Source organism: Aythya fuligula, chromosome 8 (assembly GCF_009819795.1).
Source record: "Aythya fuligula isolate bAytFul2 chromosome 8, bAytFul2.pri, whole genome shotgun sequence".
Taxonomy (NCBI): domain Eukaryota; kingdom Metazoa; phylum Chordata; class Aves; order Anseriformes; family Anatidae; genus Aythya; species Aythya fuligula.
This window is the reverse complement of record NC_045566.1, coordinates 23,455,931-23,475,662: the sequence shown is the minus strand read 5'-3', so window position 1 is coordinate 23,475,662 and position 19,732 is coordinate 23,455,931. Positions and strand designations below refer to the sequence as shown.

The 19,732-nt window shown below is 58.0% G+C and overlaps 2 protein-coding genes across 2 annotated transcripts; both read right to left on the bottom strand.

Moving 5' to 3' along the window:
* Positions 1-575: 575 nt before the first annotated feature.
* UAP1 (UDP-N-acetylglucosamine pyrophosphorylase 1) lies at positions 576-5,816 on the bottom strand. The gene is made up of 10 exons (XM_032192302.1): positions 5,528-5,816; positions 5,237-5,441; positions 4,915-5,090; positions 4,424-4,596; positions 3,519-3,712; positions 3,253-3,396; positions 2,930-3,118; positions 2,442-2,489; positions 1,195-1,261; positions 576-1,109 (listed from the first exon to the last, which is right to left on the bottom strand). The coding sequence occupies exons 1-10, from the start codon at positions 5,814-5,816 to the stop codon at positions 1,017-1,019; spliced, it is 1,578 nt and encodes a 525-aa protein (XP_032048193.1). The 3' UTR covers positions 576-1,016.
* A 626-nt stretch (positions 5,817-6,442) lies between these two features.
* Positions 6,443-17,978, bottom strand: UHMK1 (U2AF homology motif kinase 1). Its single transcript, XM_032192423.1, has 8 exons — positions 17,657-17,978; positions 17,126-17,418; positions 14,155-14,346; positions 13,667-13,761; positions 13,028-13,104; positions 9,957-10,055; positions 9,178-9,266; positions 6,443-8,819 (listed from the first exon to the last, which is right to left on the bottom strand). Exons 1-8 carry the CDS (start codon positions 17,958-17,960, stop codon positions 8,673-8,675), a joined length of 1,296 nt encoding a protein of 431 aa, XP_032048314.1. The 5' UTR covers positions 17,961-17,978; the 3' UTR covers positions 6,443-8,672.
* Positions 17,979-19,732: the final 1,754 nt, after the last annotated feature.

Below are 19,732 nucleotides of genomic sequence, written 5' to 3'. Positions count from 1 at the left end.
AGAGCTGTGTGTGGGGACACAGGGCGGGGGGATGCAGACCACCCGCAGCACTCTGCGCCAGCCCCTGGCCCTGTCCCACCCCATTTCCCCCGGGACCAGCGGCCACCAGCCCGCCCCAGCAGCAGCCGGGACCCCCCGCACGGCCCTGTCTGAGCCCGGGGCTGCCCAACCTCAGCACCCAGGGGACTCGGTGACATCCGTGGTGGAGATCTGTGCCCCGAGGCACGGGGACACCACGCAGGAGCCGAAGCGTCCTCCCACAAAGCCGCAGGATGCTGCCAGAGGGCACTGTGCCGGGCTGGCTTTGTCCTACCTTGCGCTGGAGCTGTGCACCTGCCTGTTCCTACCTGCCCGAGGCTTGCAGCCATTCCCAGGAATTCCCGAGGAAAGCACAGCCCCGTTTTCCCAAGAAAAAATAAAAAAAAAAACATGCTTTGTGCCAGGGGGACCTGCCCACGACTCCTCCCCGGGCAGCCCTCCCCGCTGTGCTGGGAGCTCAGCACAGAGAGGTCGGGCTCTGCTCCACAAGCAGACCCCCTGCGGAAAGCCCCGTGCACAAAGCACCACCAGCGACAGACAGGAGGGCCTCAGGGGTTTAATCAGGCAATTCCAGTTGTGCAACATACAAAGGATGAGCTAAAGGGAGGACACGGGCAATGACGAGAACCCTATTAAAAAAAATAGCCGTGTAGATTCGAGAAAAATAAAAATTCAAAGATCACCCCCAGCCCCGTACCATAAAAATCCTCTGCATGTACAATGACTGTTCCTATATACACGTTTAAAAATAAATGCCCACAGCCTGAGGTGCAAAGAGCAGCACCGCAGCTGTGCTTCGTGGCAGGGGAAATCCATAAAGTGTTTGGTTTTTAAATTAAAATATAAATAGAAGCATACAGCGTGCCAGGAACCGCGCGGGCTGCGTCCTCCTCTGCGGGAGCTCAGAGGGAGCAGGACCAGCCCCCGGCAGCCCCAGCCATAAACCTTCACGTGTCCAGGGCACGGGGTGCCTGCCGCTACATCCCGTTCTTCACCAGCTCGTGGATCCCGTCCTCGTCGATGATCAGAGGCGCTCGGAACTCGCGGTCCTTCACGTACTTCTCCAGGCCCTGGCGGGGTGGGAAGCAGCTCGTTAGGACGCTTAACGAAGGCGGGCGTGCTCCAAGAGCTCAGGGCCGGAGCCCAGCCCCTTACCTCTCCGCCGTAGGAGATGAGGGGAGAGATCTCACACTGGATGGGCAGGTCGCTGGCGTCCTTCAGGCTGCGGAGAGAAAGCCCCCCCAGCATCAGTCCCTGCCCGCCGGGAGCCCCGCGGGCTGAGCCAGGCGGTGCCGCTCCCCGGGTTAGTCAAGCCTCGCGTGCCGTGCCCTCCAGGTAGGTGCGAGCCAAGGTTTAGGTACCAGCAGCAGCTGAAAGGGAAGAGAGCTCGAGGTGCAGCTCCCCGGAGGATCTAGCATCTATCTACGTCCCCAGAGCGCAGCCCCGCTGTGCCCGGCGCTGCAAGCGAGCCGGTCACCCCTCCTCCTGCTGGGTTCTCCTTGCAGGCTGACTGGGTTCGAGCTCATGTAGGAGCTGCATCCTTTATCCTGCATCCTAACCAGCATAAACCTGAAAGCGCTTGGAGTTCTGAATTACAAAGCAGGAACACCTCCACCCCAAAGCGGCAGGAGTTGCGACTGCTGGGGAAGGGCACGAAGGTGACAAGCTCGGGGCCCGTCCACTCTCACTAATCCCAGGGGCACACGCTAAGCTGAAGCCCCAGGTGTTCCCTGTGCCTGCGGAACAGCCTGCTGTCCCCGAGATGTTTTAACACTTCTTAACGCTTTCCAGCCTCTTCCCATAAATTTCCAGGTCCTCATTAGCCAGGGGCTTTCACCAATTTCGCAGCCTGGCTCGTCAGAGCTCGCTAGCTGAAGTCACACGAACGCAGCTGACCGCCCACGTTCAGATCCACATGTGCTACATCAAAGCCAGGATCTGGAGGCCAGTTTGTGTTTTTAATCCCGTTCCAGGGGCCGGGCTGCCGGCCGTCTGGCAGCCACCAGGAGAGCAGCCACCTCCAGCTGCGGGACCGGCCGGGCTCGGAGCTGGCTGCGCTGCGTGACGAGCCCGGGCTGTGCTGCCTGCTGCTCCGGGAAGGAAAAAAAAACCCAGAGTGTTTCACAACAGCTCCCAGGCCGTGCTGCTGCCCACCAGCAGCAGGCTGCCCGCCCTCCTGCACCAACCGGGCAGCCCAAAACCCTCAGCCTCTGCAGAAAGGAGCCCCAGGCAGGAGCGGTGCCACCCATCGCCCACCTGCAGGAGCCTTCAGGGTGAGACGTGCCCCGGTGCCAGCATGCGCCCCGAGCCCCCGTTAGTCCCCGGAGAGCTGCCCGGAGCCCGTTAGCCCCTGAGCGCAGCCCCGCCACCATGCACCGCAGCCCGGCTGCACGAATAGTTACTTGGCGGTGACATCGGCCGGGGGGGCGTCTGACCTTCCGTTTGGGAGGCTAGTGGGAATAAACAAGGGTTAACGAGGCTGGGATAGAGAAACGACAGGGCAGAACGAGGCGGGGGCTGCTCTCCTCCCCCAGTGGGGTGCTGCGATCTGCTGGCTGCTGTGTCGGGCTTTGGGGAGCCACCTCTAGGGCTGCACGGGCACCCCTGGCCACAAGGGAGACTGCAGGGTGCAGTTTCCAGGGCTTGAAATGAGAAGGGAAGCAGCTCCTGCGGGCCCACAGCTCCTCCTGCAGCTCACACCCGGCTCTGCCCCACAAACAACCCGAGACAAAGGCTCCAGCGGTGCTGGCTGCAGGAGCACGAACGGGCTGGGGACTGCCTGGTGCTTTACAGCCAGCCCAAGGGGACGGAGGAGGCTCCTCTTCCCAGCAGCTCTAACCCACGGGAAGGCAGAGAGTTTTCGGGGAAAGCAGCGAGAGCAGGGGCTCACCGCGGGATGGCGGGGATGCGCGTGCCGTTTTCATCCACGAAGTGTCCCCCGGCGTTGAGGACCCAGCGGTGGTGCAGGGACATGAGGGCGTGCCGGGCCGTGGTGGGGTTGTCCTTGCCGTTCTGGCTGTCCGCGTTCTTCAGGGGAGAGAACTCGTCCTCGCGCAGCACCTCGTACACCACGAACTTCCTGGGGGACAGGGAGGGAGGGAGCGGGACACAGAAGGGTCAGGGGCACGGCTGGGAGATGTGCCCGCTCCCTCTCTCTGCCCCTCCCGGCTGTAGGGTCAGCAACCCGCCCCCCGCAGAGAGAAAAGGGCCTACTTGGAGAACTGGAAGATGTCGAAGACAAACTTCTCCATCTTGATGCCGTTGGGCTTCTCGGGCTGGACCAGCTGCCCCGTCTCCACGTCCACGTGCGGGATCTTCTTCTCGGCCACGTGGTGCTGCAGCTGCGGCTCGTAAGTGCTGCGAGAAGCCGAGAGGGGGGTCAGTTTGGCACGCAGCGGCCATCCCACATCTCACAGGAAGGGGACAGGCATCGGACACGGGGCAGAGCACGCGAGCCGTGCGTTCGCTCGAGCCCGTACTTGACCACGTCCTTCAGGAAGGCGGTGGTGAAGTAGTGGTTGGCGATGTTGCCGGCGTTGAAGAGCAGCCGCCCGTCCGCGCCCCGCTTCTGCGCGGTGGCCAGGGAGATCTCGCTGTACTCCACCACCTGGTAGACGCCGTCCACGCGGCACACCACGCCGACCGGCTCCGTGGGGTTGGTCTTCTCCACCACCTGCCCACGGGAAGCACGTCAGGGAAAGGCCCCCTATATCCAGCAGCCCCCATGGGGTCATTTTTCTGAAAGCAGGGCCAGGGGAGGGCCAAGGATGCTGCAGCCCAGCTGGTTCTGGTGACGGTGGCCAGAGGGCGCGGTGGCAGGGCTGGTGACGGCTGTCAGTCGCACCCAGAGGGCGCAGGCAGGACCTGGCACCAGGCCCGTGTGTGGCAGGCAGAGGACGCAGGTAAATGTTGGCATTTGGCCCCCACATGAACAGCAGAGGGCTGCCAGCTCGGCAGAGCCACCCCGACACGTTACCTGACCCCAGTCAGGCCACCAGAGGCACGCAGGGCTCCGCTTTGTGCACATCTGGGTTTACTTCCTCCTCCTGCCACCCGGGCCAGAGGGAGGGACTGACAGCTTTCTGCCTCCCAGCTCGCGCTCTGAAAGCTTCAAGGACAGCGAGCCCTGTCACCTGTTTGCCAGAGCCAAGCCCAACGCAAACACAAGCGCTCAGCCCCTTTCGCTGCTGATCGAGTAAAACTTTGGGCGTGCAACATCCTCCAGGTGGGGCACGGGGCCAGGCTCGGTGCCAGGATGGCACAGACGGGGTCAGCAACACCCTGCACCTCCCGGAGCTCTTCTCTTGGATACAGGGGACTGGTGGGGAAGGGTAAAAAGGCCCAGGGAAGCCGTGCGAGGAGCAGGGCAGCCCAGGAACAATACCTTGGCACCGCAGTCGGCTCCCTTCTCCAAGCAGAACCCGATGAACGCGGGGTCGGCCACCTTCACCAGGATGTTGTCCACGCAGTAGACGTGGACGCTGCGCACTCCCCTCCGCTCCATGTCGGCCACGATGCCGTGCGCCCCCAGGGCCCGGTACAGGCCCCCGTTACCATCTGTGGGGGGGGAGAAGGCGGCGTTGGGGTGCAGTGACACACGGCCGCCCCGCTGAGCCATCCACACCCACCCTCCTCCTCCTCCAAATCCTCCCCAAAGCCGGGAAATGTGCTCAGCATGACGAAGGATCCCCCGCCGGGCTGCACCCCACCCTGATCCTCCCTGCCAACACCGACACCTCCCAGCCTGCGTCATGCTGTGAGCAGCCCCCCGGGAGCCATCAGCAGGCAGCTGGGTGAGAGGAGCGGGGAGCAGGGTGTGGGGCAGTGGGACACCCGGCCCAGCTGTCCCCAAAACTCGCCCTCAGCCCCGCAGACCTGGCGCCATGGAGATCTTGCCCTTCTCCTCCAGCAGGATCTTGCCGTCGAAGCCCAGGGCGGGCAGCATGCCCTGCTGGAAGAAGACGACGTCCTCCTTCCTCAGCCCGAAGTAGCGGTGCTTCTGGAAGAACTCCTGGGTGGACTCCATGGTCCGGCCGCTCGTCATGATGTACCTGGGCGGGAAAACACCCCAAAAAAAACCCTGCTGGACCTCCTCGGAGCACCCCTGGGACCCTGGGCAGGGGGGTGGGCACCCAGGGCGGGGGAAGGGGGGACACCCAGGGCAGGGAAAGGGGGACACCCCGGTCCAGCAGCTCACCATGGGATGCAGCAGGGCTCCCCGTGCCGCTCCTCCGCCAGCTGCTGCAGCCTCCGCAGGCGCTGGGCCTGCAGGTGGAAGAGGCTCTTTCTGGAGGGCAGCCCCACGTCGCACATGCCCTTGGGGTAGGGGACGCCCAGGCGGGTGCCCTGCCCGCCGGCCAGCAGCAGGGCGCACACGCGGCCCCCCGCGATCTCCGCCAGCCCTGCGGGGACGCGAGGACACGCGTGGGGCCCGGCACCGAGCCCCCCGCCCCGCGTCCCTCCCCTCCTCGCCCTCCCCGGCTCCTACCGCGGCTCTCCCAGCCCGGCAGCAGCCCGCGGTCCCGGGAGGCGCTGCCCAGCACGTCCCGGGGCACCGGCTCCATCCTCCCGTCCGGTGCCCCCTCCGCAGCCGCCGCACCGCCGCCCCTCGCCCTGCGGAAGAAGCGGTTGATCTCGGCCACGTCCATGCCCCGCAGCTCGGCCGCCAGCTCCCGGCGCTCGGCGGCGCCCAGCTGCGGCCAGAAGCGCAGCACATGGCCCTGCCCGCCCGCCGCCAGCCGCGCCGCCAGCAGCGCCCCCTCCTCCTCCGCCTCCATCCCGCCGCCGCCGCCGGCCGCGCCGCGCCGCCGCCCCCCTTTTATACCCCTCCCGGCCGCCGCGCCGCGCCCAATGGGGAGCGGCGGCGGCCTGGGCCGCGCGTTCTCATTGGGCCGCCGGGAGGCACCGACCTCCGCCGCCGCGCGGAGGGGCGGCCAATGAGAGCGGCGGGGGGGCGGGGCGGGCGGCGCCATGGCAACGCGCGCCACGTCAGCGGGGAGGCGGGGGGGGGCGGGAGGCGGCCGCTGAGGGGGGGTTCGGCCGCGCGGCCCCGCAGAGGGGGAGCTCCAAAAACCCCACAGAGGGTGCCAGGACCCCCCCAAAACCCCCCCCACACCGCTCCTCGCCCCCTCAGGACCCCCCCTGGAGGATCTGGGAGCTGAATCACCACAGGAAGCTCGGCTTTACCCAGCCTCTCCCTGAGCAGGAGCGAGGCCAAGGGTGGGGAGTAGTAAAAAATCAATAAACAATAAATAAATAAACACCACCCCCAACCCCAAGGGAGCACTGCAGACACACAGGGAAAGGCGTCATCCTGCGCCCCGTCCTCCCCAGGCAGCCCCCAAGCCCTCCAGGTGACGACATGCACACACAGGGAGCCCCCCAAAAGATGGCTGAACCAGGGTTTTGTCTCGAAGCATCCTTTATTAATCACCGGGATCGGGCACTCAGCTGCCTGGCGCAGGGGGAAGCTTTAGGAAGGCAGCTGTGCCAACCCCGGGTTCAGGAGCACGGGTTTAACAGGGCTGGATGGTGTGCCAAGCCACCCGCAGCTCGCCGAGACAGCGGGGTGAGCTTCACAGCCTTCCTCTGTCAAGACGTATCCAGTTCCTACTCAAACAGCTGAACAAAACCCCAGCCAAATCCTGGGAGAGCAACTTCACCGTGCTGCAGCTCCTCTCTCGAGATTAATCCTGGCACGGCTCTCGTCTTCAGCTGAGCACCAGCCCTGAGGCACACACACAGCCAGCTTGGTGCTGCTGACACAGTGGCACTGAAGACGGATTTTGGGCCACGGTGCTCCTATCGACGGCAAAGCCTGCCAGAGACAGCACCAGCTCAGAGCTGAGGAGCTCGGTCACTGCCTGGCCATGTTCAGGGTGCTGTCAGCAATCTCACCGCTGCTTTTCGCGGGGAGAAACCCCTCGCCCGACTGATTGTCCGACTCCTTCCAGACGCTAAAGGTGCTTCGCCGCAAGGACAGGTAACTTAACAGCACTGGATCACACAGCCCACCTACACAAAGCTGCTCGACAGCTACGTACACCAAAGTAGCATCGTCCCGGGAACAGCCTGACCAGCAAATCAGACCTCAAAACTCACGGCGGGATTTTTATTATTATTATTATTATATTTTTTTTTCCTGGAAAATTCTACCATCTCAAAGGCGACAAGGGAAATTGGAAGGGATTGGTCCTTTCTGGGGAAGGCTGGCAAGGGCGACAGCAGACAGGACTCCACACCAGCAGCAGACAGGACTCCACGCCAGCACGGACACCCGTGAAATGCTACAGACGTCGGTTCTGCACGCATGCACGCGGGGCAAAATCCAGGAGGACCACTTAAGTGCAGGATTCCAGCAAGTCCAGCCTCAGCTAGATGCGAGAAGTAAACCACGAGGACGTAAACTGCAAGGTAACTGGGGTTATTACTCCGGGGCAGGTCAGAGGCAGTTTCGGAGCTGCCCTCAAGTATTTCAGCAGGGTTAGAGATCTTCTGCCTGTGCTTTAGAGCTGCGTGAGCAGGGAGAGCGCTCGGGGGGAGCAGGGATGCTGCTCGCCCAGGTCCTTGTCCCAAAAACCCACCGTGGACACTGGGAAAGACACGAATCCGGCCAGGTAAGCCTGGTTACTGGCCCAGCCCTTTCCAAACAGGATCTCAGATTGCCTCAGGCCCTTTGTGTCACCTCTCAAGGACCAAAAGTGTCAGTGCTTCTAACCTACGACAAGTCTAACGGGTTAATGCAAAAAAAAAAAAAACCAACAAACTGCACAACACGGAAAAGCCAAGCGTGGGGCCTACAACAGATAAATATTTGTCATTTCTCCTAAGACTCGCAGGCAGAAGTCCTGCTGAGACACAACGAACACCGCGCGCCGCCGCACTCCTTTCCAAAAATATCACCTACAGACACTCACATACTACGGAGGATTTGGCATCAGAGCTCGGAGCCTCAGTGCCGGCGCAGGGTACGGGCTGGGAAGATGACTCCACGTGACAGAGCTTCCACATCACCTCGGGCTACAAAGTGCTTCCAGGGTGTGTTGGGACCGAGGCCGGCGCTGCTCTGCTGGTGTCCATCCCCAGCCAGGCAGCTCCTGCCCACCCGGGCACCCAAATTTGGCTCACCACGGCTCGCTCCCTGGGCCCAGCTTGTGCTCTGCATGGCTCAGCAGATCTGATTTCACCGCTGCCTTCTGCTCTGGGGGATGCGAAGGCTCAAAGCCAGAGCCTTTCGCTCTCCCCGGAGCGAAACCGGGTGCTGAGGTGAGGTTCCAGCTCTTATTTCCAGCGCTCCCGAGTGCTTGCCACGACCTGCTCTGCCTCGAGGCCCCCACGGTCACCATCGGCACCCGAGCGCCTGCCGGGGCAGGTGAAGCCACGTGCCTAGTGTAAACGAGCAAGCACGACACACACACACACACACACACACACACACAAGCACACGCGTAAAGCCACCCAGGCCTCCTCTGCACATCACAAAGCAGCAGTAAAGGTTTCAAAGCCCCTCTCAGTCCTTCGCATCTCTTCGTTAGGGATGACTCAGAAGCAGGGCTAGGAAGCTCTTTTGTACATTCAACTGTAAAACACGTGAGGAAGAGGAGCGAGACAACTCTCCTGATTGTTGCTACGGCCTACAGCAAGTTTTGGTACAGATATCCTCTCTTATAGGCACTCAGTGGGTAAAACGTAGCCACAACAAACTTGCCATCAAAAATCTTTCCAGTCAGCATTTTTTGGGCAGCTTTGGAATCACCAGCATTTGCATATTCAACAAAGACCTGAAAAAGAGAGAGGAAAAGTGAAGCCTCCAGGCAGCACGGCCACCCGCTCCCTCCCACCCCTGCAATCGGGGAAACGGCTCCTGAGCAAGTTTTTCCCCTTTATCCTCGGTTGAGTCCACAGCAGTGGAGCTAAAAAGGAAGAAGCTGCATCTCTGAACTGCAATTTTAACTCTCGTCTGGGGCCCTCCCAGGTTAGGGAACCCTGCACAACCGGGCAGGAACCTGCGCTGTCCTTCAAGAGGCCCAGATATTTTTAGCACTGTTGTCAGCCAGGAGACTTCCAGAAGCTGAGCAGCAGCCCTGCAGCACACAGCGTCCGTGGGAATCGCATGGCCTCTCCCCTCCCTTCACTTACTTGGCCTTTACCAGGATTCTCCTTTGGAATAAGCAAGGAAACCACCGGTCCGTATTTCTGACACTCCTCTCTGATGTCTTCCAGGATATCTGAGAAAGAAAAGATCCGGTTGTCTTTCACGTTGCAAACTAGGGTTTGCTAAGAAGCCAAAAAAAGGCCAGATGAACACCTCAAGACCTTTCAGTCAACACAGCCTTTTCCTCTCGATTTAAATTAATCAGGGAATGTCACCGCAGAGGCTGACACTGCTGAGCAGCCACGTAACAGGACAGTGTCTGACCTGAGGCCAGGGACAGACCTGAAGGCTGTGAATCCCTGACACCAGGCCTCGGAAGCACACACACAGTGAGTGCTTCCTGCTCACAAAACCTTCCAGTAGCCAAAACGTTCAGAATTTGTGACTTTTGTAGACCAGCAAACTTCTGAGGATCCTGTTCCTGGGCTCCACAGAGCCCTGCACATGTTCAGCAGCAGCTCAGAGCCATGAACACATCACAAGCTCTGTGAGCATTTAACCAGAGAGGAAAATTAAAATCAACCTTCTTCAACATTTGAGATCCTTCAGGAACTCACTACAAGCTCTGCTCTTTGGCTCAATCTTTCAGCCTTAGCCTTTTCCCTGTTAGTGCAGCTGACCCTCTAGGTATCAGAACTCAGCTGAGAAGCTCTTTGGCTACTACTCTTGTGTCTATTATTTGCTCTTCTGCTTGCTCTCTCACCCCAAAATCCAAAGCAGTGAAATGACCTTGCTACACGTGACTGGCACAGCACACACCAACCTTCGTATTCCTCTTCGCTCTGCAGAGAAGCATCGCTCAGAACGTTTAGCAGCCTCAGCACAGGCGTGGGGAGCATCACCAGATCTTCGATATGGGGAGCTGCGCGACACCCACAGTTAGAGAAAGGAAATCAAAGGAGCAAGAAAACATGAAGCTGACTCAATATACACAAGGACTGACTGCTCTTTGCAGTAGTTTAGCTCTGCTCCATCATTACCTGCATTTACAGGTAATGCATTTTCCCTGTTTCCAACTTATCTTTGCCTGCGTGCTAACAGGCTCTCCCAAAGGATTCGGTGTACTCTGCAATTATACCGAGGCTAGCACCTGAAATTGCTTTTAAAATTACAAAGCTAGGAGCAATTAAGACTAGAATTATGTCTGCCTAGCTCACATTTAGAATTTGACGTGACCTCAAGGGCTGTGGTAGTTGAGCAAACTATCTTTTATACACGGCGATGCAAGAAGATGAAAGAACCACTGTGTAACCTGCTCCTCCTGTTACCGGTTCCAGCCAAGCTGGAAAGGGGCCAGAGAGCTTCTGTAACTTCAGTTCTTGAGGCCTGAGCCTCAGCTGACTCTAGGTTATACTCGGGTTCTTCCCTAAACGCTGTGTGAAACCCCACCATCAAAATCCAGCTGCAACATGGTGTTTTGAGAGCACCTTACAACAGAAAAAGGGGAAAATATTTAGCTACTTGAGGCAGTGCTACGGACTAAGTCAGTGCCACACGAGGCAAGTGGGTGAGCACTGATCCTGTGAAAGGCTTTACAGGAGCAGAAATGAAGCCCACGGCCACAGGACCCTTGGCTCTGGAAGAAAACAGGCAGCTCCACGACGACTTGGAGCAGCGCTGCACGGATCCTCCTGTGGAACGAGGTGGCCAGACTAACGTCAGACTATGAGGACCACACCTGGGAGGCCATTGAAATGCCATTTCAACAACGAAACCTCGATTTCATGTTCCTGAAAGGGCCCAGCAGGGCTGTCAATATAAGATCTGGGAGCCCAACCTGCAGTGCTTCAAGAGCAGGAACATACCTTTACTTGTATCAGCCACCTACAGCAGCTGAACACAACAGCAGGGCTCACGGGTCTCACATTTGAAAATGAAACGGGAGAGAAAAGGGAAGAAATGGCTCCGGTTCTCCAGCCTGAGCCCTCTGACTAGCTTTGCAAAGACAGCAGGTGACTGCTCCCTTGGAAATACTTTTCCACGCTAAGCACACAGCGTGCAAGAAGCTGACATCTTTGCCCTGCACAGGCACGGCCTTGATTTCACAGGGCAAGAGGAGATGACAGTCAAGTAACACGCTGTAAATCTTCTACCGTGTGACACGGAGGAATCCTTAGGAGAAGCCTGGAGGATGAAAGGCCTTATCTAGACGATGCCCAGGCAGCACTCGGGAGCATTCCTTCAAAGAGAGGTGTCACAGTCGGCTCCCAGAGAACTGCTGTGACCATTCTTCCTTAGGGCTGTTGGCAACCCAGAGATAGCATCAGAGGAATAGGGAACTGAAACATTTAACCATTGCCTCAGCCTTACATGCAGCTCCTTTTACTCAAATACATCTGTGTCTTTCTCAGAGGAGGGAGACAAACCAACCCTTACAACTCGGAGCCATCTGTCTTCTTATAACCGAGTGACAAATGCACTTGCAACACCCTTCTGTCCTAGGACAGACGTTCTGCCCAGCACCTCTGCTCCCATTCAGAGTCCCAAGTGACACCCACTGCACTGACAACACAGCTGGCTGCGGCATACAAGCAGCTCAGGAAAGAAGCTGAGTAACTGGAAAGTCACGTCTTGGCTGGAAACGACAAGGAAGGCCGTTCTCAGCTGTCTTTGCTCTAAACAGAACAACTGTGGCCAAGTGGAAGGTAGTGACAGCTCACATTCTGACTTCCTAGGAAAGCAGCAGTGAATGCTTCTTTGTGCAGACACGCTTACGTGTAAGCTAGGCAAAGGAGAGAACCAGCAGCTAAAGAAAAATCGAAGCTGCTTTATGAGCTTGTAGCACTACCCACAGAAGCACCTTTCTAGTACAAGAGGGTACAGTTAGAGGTCTGCGTGTTTATAACGAGATGTGGACGTACTGCCAAAACGCTGCTCCCTCTGCTCTACGGCAGAACTGGCAGGAAGGTTCAGCTCCTTCCACGGAAGGTGGCTTTGGTTACAACAGCCCCAGCTTCTGAAATGCAAGAGCAGTTTTAAAACCTGGATGAGCTGATTACCTTTGCCAGTACAAAGGGATGCCAACATCTAGGTGCAGCCTTGGAAGATGAGATATTTAACAGCCTTCACTGCAAGCTACACCAAGCAGCTTAGGAAAAGCAAGGCCTGAAGAGAAAATACTAGCCCAGCAAGAAGCTGGATGCTTGAAACGTTGACTTATGCTGCAGAAGAGGTGGATGCAGAGCTCTTTGCTGGTCCTCTGAGAGCCAGAAAGCTCTGAAGAATGCTGCTGTGGTGCTTTTGGAACAGAAAATGGGGAGGGATAGGAGCCTACACAGGGCAGTCCCTGCCCATCTTTTGCTGACAGTCTGCATGGGGGGGCTCTGGGGGAACACCACCTTTCTCCTCAAGTGAAGAGGAAGTGCTAGATCAAAGCAACAGCGACAACTGCCTGACCTGCCATGCGGATGTGAGGAAAGGCAGGCCCTGATGTCCTCAGTGACTTTTGTCACTGCAAATGTAGGCTCACACTCTCCTGGGCAGGCCCCAAGACAGGCTGCAGCACCGTGAGAGCACACCAGGACTGCTCGGCCTGCAAGGAGCAGGCAGCAGCAGAGGCACCCACCAGCTTGCTCCCATTCCCAGCTTCTGAACTGGGAAACTCCGGGCACGTAAAAGCCATCAGCCTCCCCTAAATAGCTCTGCACTCTTCAAATGCACCTTAAGGGTCATAATGCCAGCTAAGTGCCCTGTCTGACCTGGCTACCAGAGGGCTGAGAAGTGCCACAACACCAGGGAGGAGCAGCAAGGACAAAAGCAGGAGCAGTTGCACACCCCTGCTGCTCCCAGGATATGCTGCCCAAGCTGCGAGCGGGGCCCATGTGCACAGCTTACCAAAGGGAATGCTGAAGAACGGGCTGCACAAAGCCTTTTCAGCAGAGGCTCGCTTTCCTTGGTCACAATGAAGCATGCTGCAAGAGAAGAGAGATCCTTATGCTCCTGCATGTGACATTCCTGCATCCAATTCACCTTGGGCTGGAAGCCAGCACTGAGGAATAGCCTATCTTTCGGGTGCTTATGGTACAAGGAGAACAGTCAAGAGCACATCTTCCAATTCACAGCTTAAGCACACCAGAAGAATCCTCTGAGAGCATTTCAAGTACATAATACAGGAGGTTTTGCTTTGAGATGTCTTTCAGCACCGAATTATGGAAGTTGCTCGTTAGAATTTCAGAACGAACACTGCATGTTCCACCTCCACCTCTCCAGGCCACTCTGCTCCTGCCTCAGACACGCATGCAGTCTCATAAAAGCCATCGTACTTCAAGAAGCAACCACATCTTGTCAAAAATGGGATTCAGAGCAGCTAATAATACAGGGCTAATGAAAGCACAGCTAATATAGCTAATGCTTGCACTCGTGACCAGCATAGTGGCAAGGACATTAAAAAAAAAAGTGATAGGTGTGGGCTCCGAGGCACAAGACTTCACAGGACACATCTTTAAGCAACGCTTAGTAAATGCAGGAAGATACCTTTTGATAAGGTCTCTGAGGTGATAAGCTGGAATGGCTGAATTAACCACCCCTTCACTGGCAAAAATGCGGTCGATGATGGCAGAACTGTTTGCCTGGGAAGAAAAATAAGTGGTAATTAGGGATGAAAGGAAATAGTAGCGCAATAGTAGCCATCATCCGTGTACACAGTTCCTCTGTCTATGTGGCACTACAGCCAGCACAATTAACTTCCAGTTAATTGGGGAGACACAGGCTCCGAAACACAGAATCCTGGAGCTGTAGGATTTCGGCAGCCTGAACACAGGCAGTGTTCAGACACGTCAGTCCCACAGGGCAGGCAGGTCTCTAAGGCTTTGAAGCCTTAATACCCAGGACAATAGGATTAGAGACACATCAAGGAAACGCTCTCCAGTTGCCAGGTGCTACCTTACAAATCCAAGGTGCACACAAGCAGCAGGAGGATTTGCCTGGCACAAGCAAGGACGCCCAGAGCCGTTCTCACTCACCTTCCATTCCTGAGATTGGACTGTATGTTTCAGTTTCATTCCTGAGAACATTTCCAGTAAAACGATTCCCAGACTCCACAGATCCACAGCAGAGGTACACTCCGTCTCGCTCTGGAGCCCTGCCTGTGCCAGGCAGTTCTGCAGTTCTGCCTCTGGAGCCCGATACCCGTCTGTTTGAATATATTTCACATCCTGCAGAAGGCCGAACAAACACAAAGAGGTTAATTTTGCAGATCCAGGCTCTCTGCTCTAACCTTAAATCAGTTTACAGGGGCAATTTCTAACGGGTCACCAAAATGCCGCTGCTGGCTTGACAGACAGCACCGTGCCAGAAGGCAGTTCAGCTTGCTGTGCTGAACTAACTAAAGGGGAAAAAAAAAAGACTGGAAGAGAAAATATCTTCCAGCGAAACAGCAGCCACCCCACGAGCATCTGAGCTCTCTGAACGACAGCACTGCCTGGAGGAAGAGGCTGGACGTGACAGTGGACTGGCCTGTTAACCTTATGCAAGCACGGAGGACACCGGGAGCTTCAGGATAAGGGTGGTGCACCCACTGCACGCTCCCACATCAGCTGCACGAGCACAAAACGCTCAGAAGGAGCGGTGAGGATCAGTAACAGCTTCCATTACTCAAGTGCTGCTGCTGTTCTCTGGAACACAGCATCACAAGAACGAAGCAGGCATCTAACACTCAGACAAGCAAATTATCAAAGGCGCTTCCCACGCGCCTCTTCCTCCTCTCCCCTCGCAGCGAGAAGTGCTGCAGCAATCAATACCTGCTCGGCTGCTGGGGCTGGCAGAGGCAAGTACCCACACACTGTCTGATGAAAAGAAAACAGCAAAATCACAGGATCACACGTGGGCTGATTGGAGAGGCTGCTCGGAAGGTCTCCAGTCCGACCTCCTGCTCACAGCCGACGCCAGATCAGTCAGCCGTGGGCTCGTCAAGTCCTTTGAATGCCCGGTGATAAACTGGGTGCTGGATCTTTCTGATATAGGAGGGCTCATTTCAAATGCCCTGATGTGACTCGAGGAATGACAGAAGAATATGCGAGCTTACTTCCTGAAGAAGGCACAGGATTGTGAATTCTTAGCCATGGAGTATACTCAAACCAAAATTAGCTGGCTCTTCAATTGGAAATAAAGTCTACTAAAGGCATTTTTAGGCAACAGAGCTTAGAATTGTTTCATAAACCAAAAAAAAAAAAACACAAAAAAAACAGATACACAAATTGCTCAGTAGGGTACTGCCTCCAATCAGCAAAGAGCAAAACCTCGGGCATGGTGAAAGCAGCAGTTCAGCAGCCCCACCAAACAACACTGAGACACAGAAAACGCCGTGGTCAACGCCACCAGCAAAAACAGAGAGAGGAAATTTCACTCCTACGATCTGAGGTATTTTCAGAGATTTGTGTGGCTGAGACCTTGCTCTGTGTACAGCCATTCCCTGTTAAACAGTAACTGCAGAAAGTTATGCAAGAACAAGCCGAGCAGAGTTGTCCCAAATGCAAGGAACACGGTCTTGACTCAGATAAGGAATTCATACATGTCCGCAGCTAGACACGGCAGGGGCGGGGAGGAGAGGCTGCCAGCCAGTACGTATTCAAAGCAGGGTCAGAAGGTTCGCCCCAGCAGGCAGCGTTTTTACGGGAACCAGAGAAGGAAACTCAGCCCAAAGAAGGCAGATTGGAAGAAGGGTTGAAGCAAATAAAATGCACGATCGAGTATTATGAGGCAACTCCCAGAGCGAGCAGCAAAACGCAGCCCTGAAGAAAAAAAAATATCTGCCTCAGACACAGGACACCAGGAGAGTGTTTTCTGCTGATAGACAGCAGCAGATTACCAGCACGGAACGGTGCTCAGCCAAGAGCGTGGGAGGACCAAAGCACAACATGGAGGAGTCGTTAAGGAGTGCACACGTTAAAATCTGATGTTGTACCAAGGAATTCAGGGACGGGTCACCCACGCAGTCCTCAGACATTGGCGGATCAGTGAGCTTTACTGTCAATACCAGGTAAAGCAGTCAAAAAAATAATAATCTGAAAACCTCTTAGATGAGAAGAGTGCAAGGAGAAGCCAGGACAGTGTGTGGAAAGAAGAGTCATAGCTCACTTACGACTTACCGCCCATCGCCCAGTGATTACAGGCTAATTTGCTACGGGGCTATCTGATAAAAAGCTTTACTGATACCCCTCACAGAAGGTTACTCAGAGAGGGAGGGATGAAAGGAAATTCTGTCAAGCCACCAGCAGAACCTCCCCAGGCTCTCTGCAGACAGTCCCTCTGCTTTCACTGGAGGCCACAGAAGGGAACAAGAGGGGAAAGGACAAACTTACAAAACCCGTCACTACCAAAATAAACAAGTGACAGTATGAGGAGGGAGTGAAAGCTCAGCGAACAGGAAGAGCAGAGCAGAACAGGCACAGATCTGTCCACGTCAGGACAGAACAGACGCTGCCTAGCCACAATCAGGGCTTTGGTCAACCCAGTCACGTGGGAAAGAAACATCCAGACTTAAAAAGGGAAGCTGCTCAAGATAGGATGAAAGTAAAGACAAGAGCAAGGACGCCGCTAGAGATAATGCAATTGACCGATGGCGAAGCCTGGATTACTACTACGTACGATAAGGGATGATAAGAGAGATCCTACAGATCTGGCTGCTCTCACTCCTCTGACCACATGAAAACTAGCAAACTTTCCAGGAAGCTGAATCGTTAACTCTGGAATCCACGTTGTGGGCAGCACAAGGACTGACATCAACAGCAATCAGAGACACGCGGGGAGAACGGGAACACCGGCTGCTGTTTCACGGGCCAGACCACATTTTAGCCTTCCAGGAAACCCTCGGCACCCGCTCAAGCTGCTATCCCCACCAGGCCACCTCCGCTCCTTCACCCGGGAGCTGAGAGCATCACAGGCCCGCGCAACGCAAGAGAGAGCAGGCTGCCCCGAGAGCAGCAGGATCCAAACCTGATTCCCCTCTTTGAAGCTAAGTCCAAAGTCAATGAGCTTAAAGCACTCCTCCTCCGCGCTCCACAGGATGTTGCGGGGCTTGAGGTCGGCGTGCACGTAGCCTTTGTGGTGCAGGAAGGCCAGGGCTTCCAGGACGTCTCGGGCGCAGTGCTGGATCATCCACATGGAGCAGCCCTGGTTGCTGGAGTGCAGCAGCAGCTCGGACACGCTGACGTCCAGCAGCTCCAGCAGCAGGCAGCGCGACGGGCCGTTGGCCGAGTAGTGGTTGGTGAACACGCCGTACAGCGTCACTGCGGGCAGACACGGCCACGGGCACGTCAGGAACGGGCAAAAACCCCCCAGTACTGCACCCCGCTGCTCCCCAGCACCACGGGGAGGCCCCAAGACCCGCAGCAGGCGGCTCAACCTTCACGGGATCCCTTCCCAACCCCAGGGGACGCGCTGCCCACCTCGGGGGGCACCTCCTCGTCCCTGCTGTCCCCAGCTGCCCCCCAAATCCCCCCCGTTACCCCAAATCCCCCCCGTTACCGATGTTGCGGTGGCCGCGGAGGTGCTCGAGGGCGGCCCGCTCCTTGCGGAACCCGTACTCGGCGCAGTCAGCGGCGGCCGGGCGGGCAGCGGGGCGCCGAGCGGGGCCGGGCCGAGCCGGGGGGGCCACGAACTCCTTGACGGCTCCCGGAGGAGCCCGAGGGTCCCCGCAGCAGCGCACCCGGTACACGGAGGCCGAGGAGCCGCTGCCCAGCGGCGCCTGCACCTCCCACAGCCGGCCCAGCGCCTCCAGCAGCAGCGGCGGCGGCGGCGGCGGCGCCGCGCCCCACACGCAGCCCGACATGGCGCCGCCTCGCCTCGGCCTCGGCCTCAGCCTCGCCTCACATCGCCGCCATCGCCACCGCCGCTGCTGCTGCTGCCGCCGCTGCCGCCTCCGGCTCCCGCAGCCCGGCTCGGCCGCCGCTGCCGCCGGGCTCCGGCCGCCATGACGGCGGAAACGGGGCGGAGCGCGGCCAGGCGATCCCTCAGCGCCGCCCCGGTCCCCTCAGTACAGCCCCAGTACCCCACAAGCACCGCCCCGCTCCCCTCAGCGCCTCCCCGGTGTCCCTAAGCAACGCCACAGTCCCCCCAGTACAGCCCCGGTCTCCCAAAGCACCCCCACGGTCCCCTAAGCACAGCCCCGGTTTCCCCTCAGCGCTTCCCCGGTCCTTCCAAGCACCCCCCGGGTCCCTCAGTACAGCCCCAGTACCCCTAAGTACCCCCCTGGTCCCCTCAGCACAGCCCCGGTTTCCCCTCAGCGCCCCCCCCGGTACCCCCAAGCACCACCCCCGGTCCCCTCAGTACAGCCCCGGTCCCCCTCAGCACCGCCTGGTCCCCTTTAGTACAGCCCCGGTCTCCCCCAAGTACCCCCCGGGTCCCCTCAGTACAGCCCCAGATCCCCCCAGCACCGCTCCGGTCACCCCCAGTTCCTCCCTGTTACCCCCCCAAACACCCCCCCAGTTCCCTCAGTACAGCCCCAGTTCCCCCTTCACCACCCCGGTTTCCCCCAGTTCCTCCCCGGTTCCCCCTCAGCACCCCCCTGGGGCCACAAAAGGGGTGCTAGGTGTCAGCGATTAATAATAATAATAATAAAAAAAAACAACCCCAGCCGTTTATTGTGCAATCCGCATCTTTTGGCCCCAAGTACACGTGCAGTCCGGAGGCCATAAATAGAGGGACGGGACCCGCTGTGGGGCACTGGGTGCTCAGAGAGGGGCTGCGAGCCCTGGTCCCCATCGAGGCGGCCCTACAGGCATTCAGCGGGTGGCACGGACACACGCACCGGTGTTTGGGGTGGCAGCGGCCACGCACAGCACAATCCCATTACAGGCTCTCTGTCCCGGCACCCATGGGCTCGGGGGCAGCAGGAGGAGAGCCTTCAGCCCACCTCTGGTGCCCCAGTCCCTGCCGCACGCCTGCCACCAGCTCCAGGGGACACGGTGCCCTCAGCGCTACTCCTGGAAGGCGGTTTGTGGCTTTACAAGGTCCCATTTGGGTTGTCTGCCCTTCAGTGGCACCGGTGGGGCTGTGAGACCTGTCCCAGCCCTGCCCGAAGGCAGTTTGTGCCCACCATTGAGGCGAGGATGCTCCAGGTAACAAGTGCCATCCTATAGCTGCTTCCTCACACCCGCCCTGGGGTCCCTGTGCAGGATAACCTCTCCAGAAACGATCATGGAGTGGTATCAGGGGACTGCGTGGCTTCTCGTGTCCCGGTCTCCCGCAGAAGCTCCACCGCCCCCCAAAATACCAGAGGGCAGGGGAGGTGGCCCGCACAGAGTGAGGTGCCCACCGGGGCAGCTCGGTCCTCCCCATGCCACAAGCACGGGCTGGGGCTCCACAGCAAAGAGATGGCACCGCAAAGGGACGGGACGGCCTCTGGACACGGCTCGGGGCTGGGGGCAGCGTGCGGCAGGGCTGGGAGGGCCTGTGGGCAGCCCGGAATGGGGCTGCTCAGTGGGCACAGGGGGTGGGATGTGGGTGTGAGGAGGGTCCTGGCACTTCTGCACCCGCACATGAGGCTGCAGAAGCGGTGGCAAGACAGGCAGTGCTCCTCCTGGGCATCTAGGGAGGAGGGGT